We start from the raw sequence: 13,266 nt of genomic DNA on the forward strand, positions 1-13,266 counted from the left end.
ACAGTGTCCGAAGAACGGCCAGAAGTATACCGAATGGTGTAGTCTTTGTAGAGGTGGATCAGAGAATCACCAGCAGCAAGAGCGACATCATTGATGTGTACAGAGAAGAGAGTCGGCCCAAGAATTGAACCCATAGAGACTGCCAGAGGTCCGGACAACAGGCCCTCCGATTTGACACACTGAACTCTATCAGAGTAGTTGGTGAACCAGGCGAGGCAATCATTTGAGAAACCAAGGCTGTTGAGTCTGCCGATGAGAATGTGGTGATTGACAGAGTTGAAAGCCTTGGCCAGGTCGATGAATACGGCTGCACAGTATTGTTTCTTATCGATGGCGGTTAAGATATCGTTTAGGACATTGAGCTTGGCTGAGGTGCACCCATGACCAGCTCTGAAACCAGATTGCATAGTGGAGAAGGTGCGGTGGGATTCAAAATGGTCGGTAATCTGTTTGTTAACTTGGCTTTCGAAGACCTTAGAAAGGCAGGGTAGGATAGATATAGGTCTGTAGCAGTTTGGGTCAAGAGTGTCCCCCCCTTTGAAGAGGGGGATGACCGCAGCTGCTTTCCAATCTTTGGGAATCTCAGACGACACGAAAAAGAGGTTGAACAGGCTAGTAATAGGGGTTGCAACAATTTCAGCAGATAATTTTAGAAAGAAAGTATCCAGATTGTCTAGCCCGGCTGATTTGTAGGGGTCCAGATTTTGCAGCTCTTTCAGAACATCAGCTGACTGGATTTGGGAGAAGGAGAAATGGGGAAGGCTTGGGTGAGTTGCTGTGGGGGGTGCAGTGCTGTTGACCGGGGTAGGGATAGCCAGGTGGAAAGCATGGCCAGCCTTAGAAAAATGCTTATTGAAATTCTCAATTATAGTGGATTTATCGGTGGTGACAGAGTTTCCTATCCTCAGTGCAGTGGGCAGCTGGGAGGAGGTGTTCTTATTCTCCATGGACTTTACAGTGTCCCAGACCTTTTTTGAGTTTGTGTTGCAGGAAGCAAATTTCTGCTTGAAAAAGCTAGCCTTGGCTTTTCTAACTGCCTGTGTATATTGGTTTCTAACTTCCCTGAAAAGTTGCATATGACGGGGGCTGTTTGATGCTAATGCAGAACGCCACAGGATGTTTTTTTGTTGGTTAAGGGCAGTCAGGTCTGGAGAGAACAAAGGGCTATATCTGTTCCTGGTTCTAAATTTCTTGAATGGGGCATGCTTATTTAAGATGGTGAGGAAGGCATTTAAAAAAAATAACCAGGCATCCTCTACTGGCAAGATGAGGTCAATACCCTTCCAGGATACCCGGGCCAGGTCGATTAGAAAGACCTGCTCGCTGAAGTGTTTCAGGGAGCGTTTGACAGTGATGAGTGGAGGTCGTTTGGTCGCAGACCCATTATGGATGCAGGCAATGAGGCAGTGATCGCTGAGATCTTGGTTGAAAACAGCAGAGGTGTATTTAGAGGGCAAGTTGGTTAGGATGATATCTATGAGTGTGCCCGTGTTTACGGCTTTGGGGTGGTACCTGGTAGGTTCATTGATCATTTGTGTAAGATTGAGGGCATCAAGCTTAGATTGTAGGATGGCTGGGGTGTTAAGCATGTCCCAGTTTAGGTCACCTAGTAGCACGAGCTCTGAAGATAGATGGGGGCAATCAGTTCACATATGGTGTCCAGAGCACAGCTGGGGGCAGAGGGTGGTCTATAGCAGGCGGCAATGGTGAGAGAGTTGTTTTTAGAGAGGTGGATTTTTAAAAGTAGAAGTTCAAATTGTTTGGGTACAGACCTGGATAGTAGGACAGAACTCTGCAGGCTATCTCTGCAGTAGATTGCAACACCGCCCCCTTTGGCCGTTCTATCTTGTCTGAAAATGTTGTAGTTAGGGATGGAGATTTCAGAGTTTTGGTGGTCTTCCTAAGCCAGGATTCAGACACGGCTAGGCACTGCAGGGCCTGGATTCACCTCTATATCGCCAGAGGAACAGAGGAGGAGTAGGGTAAGGGTACGGCTAAAAGCTATGAGAATTGGTCATCTAGGACTTCCGCAACAGAGAGTAAAAGGAGCAGGTTTCTGGGAGCGATAAAATAGCTTCAAGGTATAATGTACAGACAAAGGTATGGTAGGATGTGAATACAGTGGAGGTAAACCTAGACATTGATTGATGATGAGAGAGATATTGTCTCTAGAAACATAATTGAAACCAGGTGATGTCATCACATGTGTGGGTGGCGGAACTGAAAGGTTGGATAAGGTATAATGAGCAGGGCTAGAGACGCTACAGTGAAATAAGCCAATAAACACTAAGCAGAACAGCAATGGACAAGGCATATTGACATTAAGGAGAGGCATGCTTAGCCGAGTGATCATAAGGGTCCAGTGAGTAGTGAGGTTGGTTGGAGTCACGGCGATTCAGACAGCTAGTCGGGCCATGGGTAGCAAGCTGGCAGAAGGTGGACTGTTTTTAGCCACCTCGTGCATTTCCGTCGGTAGATTAGTGGGGTTCCGTGTGGTAGAAGGGAAAAATAGTTATAGTGGCCCAAGAAAATTGTCCGATAGACCTATTCAGATAGCAGCCGATAAGACAGCTAACGATTAGCGGGCCGCAGATGGGCGTTCAGGTTACGTCGCGACGGAGGGGCCAGTTGGATAACTCCTTCGGGCAGATACCGTCGGTAATCCAGTCTTGAAGGCCCGGTGGGGCTCCGCATCGGCAGTAAAACGGGTCTGGATAGGTGATTGTTGCCCAGGAGTGGCTGATGGAACTCTTCAGCTGGCTAGCTCTGGAATAATTGATGTTTGCTCCGGGACCGACGTTAGCCAATAGTCACTCAGATAGCAGCTAGCTAGCTGCAAGATCCAGGTGTAAATGTCCAGAGCTTGCGGTAGAAATCCGGGGATATGGAGAGAAAATAGGTCCGTTATGCTCTGGTCTGAGTTGCGTTGTACAAAACTGGCGATATCAAGGGGTATAACATTTTGTGAAATGACTGGAATTCTGATAGACTTTGGTTTTTAATGTAAAAATATCATTTAATAGTGTTATTATATGTAGTAAAAAGCGATGGGTAAGAAGTCTACATAACCAACCCATAACGTAAAATGTAACATCCATATATGGCCAGCTATGTAAACTTTAACATTGATTTATCCTGCAATAGATGTCGTTCAATTTATAACATGCATTTTTCTCTTCTTCTAATGCAGCTTAAGGGAAAAGTAATCTAAAAGTAACGGATTGTAATCAGATTATGTTGCTGAGTTTGGATAATCCAGAAGTTATGTTACTGATTACAATTTTGGACAGGTAACTAGTAACTTACGGATTACATTCATAAAGTAACCTACCCAAGGCTGCTATTCAAGAGGGACATTTTTTTTTTAAAGTTGTATGTTTAAATACTCTGCGTGGAGTGAATCAGGCTTAATTATGAGTATTCTGTAGGTTACTGTATATTTACACCAAAAATTAATAAACAATGTTCCCTGGTTCTAAAAGATGTTCAAACTGCTCAAATAAATGGTGTGCTGTGCAGGTTAAGGTGAGGGGAGCTCCCTGGAAGAATGAAAACAGGGCTCGCTAATGTTTACACGACATTGCTGAAATTGCTGAAATCTAGAGACAGACGTCCTTGACATCAAAAGTAAGCGTTAAACTTTTGCTTGTTCTATGTTCACTGTTGAAAATACAGTAGACCATTCAGTCCAATGACATTACAACGACTGGTCGACTATCCAATGGCACCCTCGAACGTCCTGGATCCAGGAATTAAGTGGCGGTACGCAATTGGAGGAAAGCCGATGATGACAGCCAATTAGAATGTGGCAAGTCAGTGAAGGTGCCTTATTTCCGAAGTCTTTAGCTAGAAACCACAAACCAAAGATCAGTTTGTAACCCCACTTCAGGATTCAAAAATATCTACAGACATTTCTATTAATACACAATTTTGGTGACTTTCATCAGCTAACGTTACTAGTTAAAAAGGAGAAGTCTCACCCGTTGCACGGATAGCATTCCATTGGAAAAGCTGACAATGAGAAAGATAGCGCTGCTACTGATTGTGGTACTTGGTGTTGCCCACTTTGTCACTGTCATCCGAGGTGAAGCTGATGGTAAGTAGCTAGCTGGCTACTTTAGGATGAATTAAGTTAGCCAGGAATGTTTACTAAGCTAGTTAGCGTCTCCTGTAATTATAACAGCCAGGCAGCTCTTATTAACTAGCTAGCTAGTTGGCTGGCTAGCTAATTGCTAACATGACTGCTGGCTAGTTTTTTATTTATTATGTTGTGCGTACATGCGTGTATTCTTATGTTGTAGCGTGGCTTTATGTTGTAGCGTGGTTTTGTTACAATGCAATCCCAACTTTGTTGTCCAGTCAGACTATCGTTGCTAGACGTTATGTTTATTTCACAGTGTTTTGTTATCCATGGTGTTCGCAGATGTAGCGAAAGAAGTCGACGAGGAGGAGGGTGGTGATGATAATGATGAAGAGGATAAAGATGACGTAACAGAGGTGAAGGATGAGAACGGAGTGTTGGTCTTGAACGACGACAACTTCGACATGTTCATGGAGGGGAAGGACACAGTGCTGGTTGAGTTCTATGCACCATGGCAAGTTTGCATAAAGGGATAGTTAAGAAAGTCAATATTTGGCAGTCATTGGAGACGTGCCCATCCACTTCGTCTATTGTGCAATTCCTGGTAGCCGATATGTAGTAGGAAAAACAGGCAGACTTTAATCTCAAATATGCATGGGATATTTGCACCATTTTTGTTCATTTTCCCTTGATTGACACATCTAATCAGTTTTCCTCCCCTCCCAGGTGTGGCCACTGTAAGCAGTTTGCTTCAGAGTATGAGAAGATTGCCCTGACTCTGAAGGAGAATGAGCCCCCTATCCCTGTGGCCAAGGTGGACGCGACCAAGTCCAGTTCCTTAGGGAGCAGGTTCGAGGTGTCGGGATATCCCACCTTCAAGATCATGAAGAAGGGGGAGCCTGTGGAGTATGATGGCCCCAGGAATGAGCAGGGTAAGATGTCTACTAAGAAGACTGATCCAGTCAGTACCTGAGTCTCCTTTTCAGCCTTTGACAACTCTACATTGTCAGCTTGTTTAGCTAAAGCAGGAACAGACTATTAAACAGGCTACTATAATGTTGTAACTGTGGTTTGTCTTGTGGCTTGTAACCCACTTTCAGTTTCACCACAGTATCATTAGTAACTGTGGTTGTGTTTAAGACATTGTGGCTCGAGTGATGGAAGTGGCCCAGCCGGACTGGAAGCCCCCTCCAGAGGCCACCCTGGTGCTGACCAAGGACAACTTTGACGAGGTGGTCAACAGTGCTGACATCATCCTGGTGGAGTTCTATGCCCCATGGTTAGTCCCCCACGACGTTTAGGATGCATCACAATAGTCTACAGTCACATCCTCGTCTCCACTGCGTCACCTGCACTGATTTATGAAATTAAGTCTTATGGCCTTTGTGTTTTCTATCTGGTGAAGGAGCGGAGGAGATGAAGTTGAAATGTTATTCTTGCCTTCTGAAGCTTCATAGTGCTGTTATAACTTTCCCTCCCATATTTCACTATTCTAATAATCTGGAGTTTTTGCAGATATTTGGATAGTTGATATCCCCCCCCAAAGTTGCTCTTGGGTCAAATGTCGTTACCACAACAGCTGACAGTGTGCGGTTGTTTTTTTGACTGCTATTCTTCGGTAGATGTCGACAACAGTGAAAGAAAAGTCTGATGTTCCCTATGATGGAACTGATTCTGTTTCAAGAACTTTCCTGGTGAGTGTTTTGCATTGACCTGTGTCATGTCTTCTGGAATCTCCCAAAGGTGCTCGCCTGTTATCACTAGGCTATTGAAAGTAGGAAAAAAAAAAAAAAATACAGAAAGTTACCATTGTCAGAGCTGACTGGAGAGCTAATGCTCTATGAAAATAAAATGCCCTTTCATGTAAAACACAACATGAGTTATTCATGTACTTGAAAATAAAATAATTACTTTGTACATCCTCAGAACTGTAGGCTAGTACTAAGGATGTACACGGTTAACCGTTAATCGGTTAGCTGCTGCATTTGACTGGTCATGCTTATCGGTCTATAGGTTCATTTGCATAATTTTGTGGAATTAAATTGGCAAGTGTGTATTTTCGCTAGTCGGCATGCATTTTTTTTATTACATGCGCACAGCTTACAAAGCCTATTTAGAGGAGAGGAATAGTCTACCACCTGTCAGACAGAACAAATTCTTATTTACAAGGATGACCTACCCGAGAAACCTGGACGACACTGGGCCAATTGTGCGCTGCCCTATGGGACTCCCAATCACGGCCGGATGTGATACAGCCTATTTGAATAACCACGCCTGATTCCCTACTCCAGGTGTGGCCACTGTAAGCAGCTGGCTCCAGAGTATGAGAAGGCAGCCAAGGCCCTGAGCCAGCGCTCTCCTCCCATCCCCCTGGCCAAGGTAGACGCCACCCAGGAGAATGACATCGCCAACCGCTTCGGGGTGTCGGGGTACCCCACCCTCAAGATCTTCAGGAAGGGGAAGGCCTTCGACTACAACGGACCCAGAGAGAAGATTGGTACGTCCACACTTCAGACTGTTTCAGTCACTACCCTGTGACTAAATATATCTGCTAACATTATGGATTTTAGGACACGTCCCTTGTTAATGATATAGCCGAGGGTACTAACTGTGTGTGTGCTCTCTGTAGGTATCGTTGACTATATGAGCGAGCAGGCGGGGCCACCCTCCAAGCAGGTGCAGACGGTGAAACAGGTGCAGGAGTTCATCAAAGATGGCGATGATGCTGTCATAGTGGGCGTGTTCTCCTCAGAGCAGGATATGACCTATGACCTCTATCTAGAGGCCTGTGAGTACACAATCAATTACATTGACTTTGAATGTATTTGTCAGTGTTCATGATACATAGAATATTGCATATGATGTGTAGTATACAGAGGATATATGTAATCCATGCTCCTGTCCTCCGTGTGGCCTTCTAAATCTAATGGGGATAGTTGTTGTGTTCCCCTCCTCTCTCTCCTCCCAGGTAATATTCTTAGAGAGGACTTCAAGTTCCTCCACACCTTCAGTTCAGACGTGGCCAAGCTCCTCAAGGCCTCCCCAAGCCAGGTCGTCATGGTGCATCCTGAGAAGTTCAGGTCCAAGTACGAGAAAGCCTCATATACATTCACCATCAAAGTAAGTCTGCCAACTGGTGTGTGTTTGTCCGCGTTACACTAGTCAGCTTCTTACTCTCTGTGAAAGTAAGCCTTGTGATGGGGGGGGGGTCTGTACAGTTACATATCACAATATTATTTAGGAAAATATTACATCGATACTTTGACTTCCAAATATCGATTTGTAAAAAAAGGACAAATGTTTTGCTAGGTAGAGTTAGCTAGCGCTAGACAGCTGTATCTGCACCAAAACTAAAACTTGGGATCTATCTTTTTTTAATAGTGAGCCAACATGTTTAGCACTTATTTCCATGACTGATCAAAACTCTTTCTCATGCTCTTGTCTCTCTGCAGCCGACATGGTGAGCAATATATGTGTAACATCAAATCGCAATAAAATTGCATTATCGAATCACAATACATATAGTGAATCGAGGGAATTGTAAAACATATCGAATCGGCACCTAAGTATCTTGATGATATAGTATCGTGAGGTCCATGGCAATTCCCAGCCTGATTCACTGGATGGATGCTAGTTATCCATCTCACTGCAATATGGAGGGATATCTGAAACTAGCAGAGTTGAATGGAGCATGCTTTCCTAACCTAAATAGAATGCTGCAATTATTCATGTATAATGTTCTGTGTCCTCTCCCCCCAGGACTCCACAGAGGTGTCAGAGGTGCAGGACTTCTTTAAGAAACACATCCTGCCACTGGTGGGTCACAGAAAACAAAGCAATGACGCTAAACGTTACACCAAGAGACCACTGGTTGTCGTTTACTACGGAGTGGACTTCAGCTTTGACTACAGGAAAGGTGTCCTCAACCCCTTATTTCCGATATTATGTGAATATTGTGGATCTTCTCAAAGTCTTAAGCTGCGTAGCTTCCATAATACCTAGAACAAAATACTGCACATCCAGTAGATCTCCTCCCGAACCGGGGTTTGGACAACCTTGGCTTAGTTCATTGGAGCCTTTAGCTCAGGTCTGACTACCCCCTCTGTTCCAGCGACCCAGTTCTGGAGGAGCAAGGTTTTGGAGGTGGCCAAGGATTTCCCAGAATACACCTTTGCCATCGCTGACGAGGAGGACTACTCAGCCGAGTTGAAGAGCTTGGGGCTCAGTGACAGCGGGGAGGAAGTCAACGTGGGTATCCTGGGAGATGGCGGCAAGAAGTTTGCCATGGAGCCTGATGAGTTTGACTCTGAGGTGCTGAGGGACTTCATCATGGCCTTCAAGAAAGGTGAGCTTGACAGCAATTGTCAATTGAAAGTATGTCAGAGGACTTTACACCACATGTTGTATTGAGTTACAGATTAACCTGAGTTGAGTGCCTTGTCTGCTGCCAGCCAAACATCAATATGTGACAGGTCTTCATGGTCCTATTGCGTTAAGTGTTGACCATTGAAACTGTCAGGATTGTGTAATAGACTATACATTAGTGGTCAGCATGTATGATCTTGTCTGTCCCTCTCTACAGGCAAACTGAAGCCCATCATCAAATCTCAGCCAGTGCCCAAGAACAACCAAGGCCCTGTGACGGTAGTGGTTGGGAAAACCTTCGACGACATCGTGATGGATACCAAGAAAGACGTTCTGATAGAGTTCTACGCCCCGTGGTGTGGCCACTGTAAGAAGCTGGAACCCGACTACACAGCCCTGGGGAAGAAATACAAGAGTGAGAAGAACCTGGTCATCGCCAAAATGGACGCCACAGCCAATGATGTGCCTTACGACAACTACAAAACGGAGGGCTTCCCCACCATCTACTTTGCGCCTAGCAACAGCAAGCAGAGCCCAATCAAATTTGAGGGCGGGGACAGAACCATAGAAGGATTTAGTAAGTTCTTGGAACAGCATGCCACAAAGTTATCACAGAGCAGAGATGAACTTTGAGAATCTCTCTCTTGAATACCTAAACTCCCAACTGTGCAGAGCCTGCAGTCCCAGGTGCCCTGGGGGAGCCGAGGGCAGAGGCTGTCAAACTCAAATCAACCCCTCCTACACCCTAGCCACTTATGCATAGACCTTAGAGGGCTGGATCAGAGAGCAAGATGGAGCTACCACTATTGTTTAGATGTATTCAACCCTCTCAGATCTCCACTAGGGCCTAGTGTTTAGGACCTAGGGGAAGCGCCTGGTGGTTAGGGCCTAGGAGTTAGTGTCCCCAAAGAGGGCTATTAGTGAATTGCTGTGATCCACAGTTACAGCTTTTGTTTTCCATGTCTAAAAGCATGTAAGCACTGTGTTCCAGATTTCTAAGTATTTTTAAATAAAGTGTTGTGAAAACTGATGTGGTTTTGTGGCGTTAGTTGTGTATACAGTTATGTACTGATTGGTAGCTGCATAATACCTCTGAGCTGTCCCCTTACGAAAAAAGATTGCAGTCAGAGTGCAATTTAACTGCAGTACAATAGTCTAACTGCAGTATGCTGCGTCCAAAATAACACGTTTTACTACAGTAATATTGCAGTCTAACTCAGAGGCTCCTCGGGAGGACTATCGTCCTCGTGAATTTCATAAATGATCATTTTTAGATAACTGTACCAAATTATTGATTTAAACACACTATTTTGCAAAGGTCTACAGTACCCTCAACGGCACTCTGCAGGGTAGCACCATGGTGTAGCTGGAGGACAGTTAGCTCCGTTCTCTGAGTACGTGGACTTCAAGACAACCTAGGAGGTGCATGCTTCTCACCCCCTTCCATAGACTTACACAGTAATTATGACAACTTCCGGGGGACGTCCTCCAACCTATCAGAGCTCTTGCAGCGTGAACTGACATGTTGTCCACCCAATCAAAGAATCAGAGAATTAGTCTAGTACTGAAAGCATAAGCTACAGCTAGCTAGCACTGCAGTGCATAAAATGTGAAGTTGACTCCAAGAGAAAGAAAATAGTGTAACAGTTCTGAACAAAGTTTCTTAAATGAGAAATGGTGTCTTTTTTTCCAGTTTCACTCACTTAACAAATGCAGCTAGCTAGTTTAGCTTACTGAAACACCCTGCTCAGAGGGATGCTATGTTAGCTAGCTGGCTATGACTATCCAACAACACTGGAACTCTTCCAAGGTAAGCTTTTGGTTTCACAAATTTATTGCCAATGGGGCCTGCTGGTGTAACTGCTTAATGACTACTTTGTAACGTTACTGCATGATTGTAGCGGGTTTACTAATGCGTTAGTTCTATTAGCTATGCTGACTATGACGTTACTTTAGCTAATATGGTGACAACGATGTAGGTTGTTTAGCTTGTTAAGGTTTTTTTGCAAGGTCACATACAGCTGATGTTGTGCATTGAAGTCCACAAGTGAAGGGAAGAGGTGAAATGAGGAGAGCGCATAACGTAGATGCAAGAAGGAATACAACGTGGCTGCTATGAAACTGGACTGTTTACTTGTGATCAGGGGTGTATTCATTCCGCTGATTCTGTTAAACATTTGGTTAAACAGAAGCAAACAAAACGGGGATAAACCTACCTGAATTTGTCCAATAGAAACTTGCAACTGTTGGACTAATGAGTACACCCACTATCAGCAAGATGCAGGCAAGAGTGTGCAAGGCGCTATTGAATGTCACAGTCCATGTTTCACTGTCTATCACATCGAATTTGTCTTTCGACCTGTGTGCACCTACGTTGTAAACTTTAATTCATAGGCTAGGTTGTAGCAACATCATGATGGGTATAGGGAAAATTAGAGTATCATGTAGTAGCCTAAACCTATTACTGTTACTTTTAACTGGGTGAATGGAATATGAATGACAGTCATCCAATATGCTGAAATAGAAATAAGGCCATGTTCATAAAGGAAAAAAAAAAACGTCCTCCCTCATCTGAAACGGCACTGACCACCACTGACTTCTGCAATTACTGCGTCCAAAATAAGTCAAATACCGTTATGGCAGTTTCAAAACGGCAATATATTTTTTGAAAGGGTCATTAAAACTAAGGGCTGCGTCAATTCAATTCTGGTATCAGAACAAAATGTAACACTAGGCTACTGAATATATTTTCAGCTGTTTATTAATAGAATTAGTCAAGCAGAATAAATGGTAAATGCAATCTTTGTATATACGGGTTCACTGTAACACCTCGCAGGGCAAACAGAGAACTGAAATGACATAAGTTCTTCCTTAAATACTTCTTGACAGACGTAGTTCCCTCTCCCTGAGGGCCTGTCATGGTAGAGGCTTGGGTGTGGTTTAGACTTACTCCAGCCTATCGTTGGCGTGCAGGCTGGTCCCAGCCTCTAGACGCATCTTTGTTGCCAAGCATAGTTGTCTTCTAGCTTATCTTCGTGTGTGTAACCGAGAGTCAGACACCCAAGGACAGTAGTGCCTGTTCTTGTGCCACAGCCATTCTCCCCTCTATCAGTTCCTCACATACACCTGTCCTTGAGCGGCCCCACAACCAGGCATTGTCTGTGTGTGTCACGAGTCTACTCAGCCTACACTACTAGCCAGCAACCCTCCAGTTAGTCATGTCTATTATATGTCGCTCAATCTATGTTAATACAATATAAACCTCTTATGTTTAGCATTAGTATTCATAAGTTATGCACCACAACTAATTTTATTATATAGGTTTAAATTGTTGTATTATATTGGTTATGCAAACAAATAGTTGGTCAAACCCTAACAAAACTCTGCCCTGTGTGAAATAGTTAATCTTTCTGTGTTGTAATTGTAACGTAATTTTGTAAATTTTCTCAGAGTGAAAATGTTCCCAGTTCAATAACTCCATGTGCGTCTCTTTATGTGCATGGCTGTCTGATCTCGTGATGTATTACACCTTCACCCTTGATTTAGCTAGCTAGCATACCTGACTGTCAGCTGGTCGAGATGGCTTGTTCTCAGAGGTGTGCCGTTTTAGCTTGTTTGTATAGCTAAATAAACAAATATAAAAGTTAGGTTTTAGCCAAAGTATAAACTGTTTCACATCTCCAATAGTTACTTTGACATTATTTAAATGTTATTTCGATAACCTGCGCTAGCTATCTGCCATTCCGTACATCACGTGATACGCTAACCACACAACTAACTTGTTTCCACAACTAGCTACTAGTTAATAACTTTACCCTCTGTCTCTCACATTACCCAAAGACAACAGTACCGTAGTAGCCGCTCTGCTGGAGCAATCCTTGAAAGAAAGTAAATAGCAGAACTGCTAAGAAATGCAATGCTAATTTGTGGTAAAGCCAAATCAACTATCAACACTACTACCAAAGATTTTTTATAACTAACCCATGGTACTGCAATTTGAACAAAATCATCAGTTGTTGCTGTTAGTTGAGGGACCTCTACTGTCGTAATGTGGCACTGAAGACTTCTGTCGTGCGACTGTATTCTATAATATATTGTAATGACCTGGCTAGATTGTCCAGACAGTTGACTGAATTCACGGTTAGTTAACCCAACACCACACAGGCTACTGTTTGACCGTAGCCCACGCCAAATAAATGAAGGATACCCATACAAAACAACCGTGACCTTTTCTTGTGAAGACCAGACGTAAGAGAAAGAACAATGGTTAAACATGGTCTTAACTTGCAATGCTCCATCCCCGGCATCAGAACATTCCAGGCATTCCGTGATTGGCCTGTCTGACCCTGGGTACTGGGTACTGGTAAGTACAACCAACTAACAGCATAACACTGGGTACTGGTAAGTACAACAAACTAACAGCGAACACTGGTTACTGGTAAGTACAACCAACTAACAGCATAACACTGGGTACTGGTAAGTACAACCAAATAACAGCGAACACTGGTTACTGGTAAGTACAACCAACTAACAGCGAACACTGGGTACTGGTAAGTACAACCAACTAACAGCATAACACTGGGTACTGGTAAGTATAACCAACAAACAGCATAACACTGGGTACTGGTAAGTATAACCAACAAACAGCATAACACAACACACAGCTGTCTGTGCGGGGTCGCTACAATATATACACATTTGTCGCCAGAACATTGCCAAGGAGCAAGCAAGTCCTTTATGTAATTTATAGCCATGTGCTTAATTTGTAGGGTGATAACAGAAATTGACAGTTAAATATTAAAGTGAATATATTTTCTTTC

General features: G+C 43.8%; 1 protein-coding gene across 1 annotated transcript; it reads left to right on the forward strand.

Annotated features, from left to right (window-relative positions):
* Positions 1 to 3,807: 3,807 nt before the first annotated feature.
* LOC106590560 (protein disulfide-isomerase A4) lies at positions 3,808 to 9,476 on the forward strand. Its single transcript, XM_014181670.3, has 10 exons — positions 3,808 to 4,096; positions 4,424 to 4,595; positions 4,808 to 5,013; positions 5,222 to 5,360; positions 6,373 to 6,578; positions 6,711 to 6,869; positions 7,050 to 7,201; positions 7,841 to 7,997; positions 8,193 to 8,426; positions 8,664 to 9,476. Exons 1-10 carry the CDS (start codon positions 4,018 to 4,020, stop codon positions 9,077 to 9,079), a joined length of 1,920 nt encoding a protein of 639 aa, XP_014037145.2. The 5' UTR covers positions 3,808 to 4,017; the 3' UTR covers positions 9,080 to 9,476.
* The last annotated feature ends 3,790 nt before the right edge of the window (positions 9,477 to 13,266 follow it).

Source organism: Salmo salar, chromosome 29 (genome assembly GCF_965601325.2).
Source record: "Salmo salar chromosome 29, fSalSal1, whole genome shotgun sequence".
Taxonomy (NCBI): Eukaryota; Metazoa; Chordata; class Actinopteri; order Salmoniformes; family Salmonidae; genus Salmo; species Salmo salar.

What these genes read in the sequence shown, in the direction of transcription:
- LOC106590560 (XM_014181670.3), top strand. Translation starts at nt 4,018, where the DNA reads ATGAGAAAGATAGCGCTGCTACTGATTGTGGTACTTGGTGTTGCCCAC. An exon ending in GTGGAGTTCTATGCCCCATG is followed by an intron (nt 5,361 to 6,372) that starts GTTAGTCCCCCA and finishes TCCCTACTCCAG; the next exon opens with GTGTGGCCACTGTAAGCAGC. An exon ending in CGGACCCAGAGAGAAGATTG is followed by an intron (nt 6,579 to 6,710) that starts GTACGTCCACAC and finishes TGCTCTCTGTAG; the next exon opens with GTATCGTTGACTATATGAGC.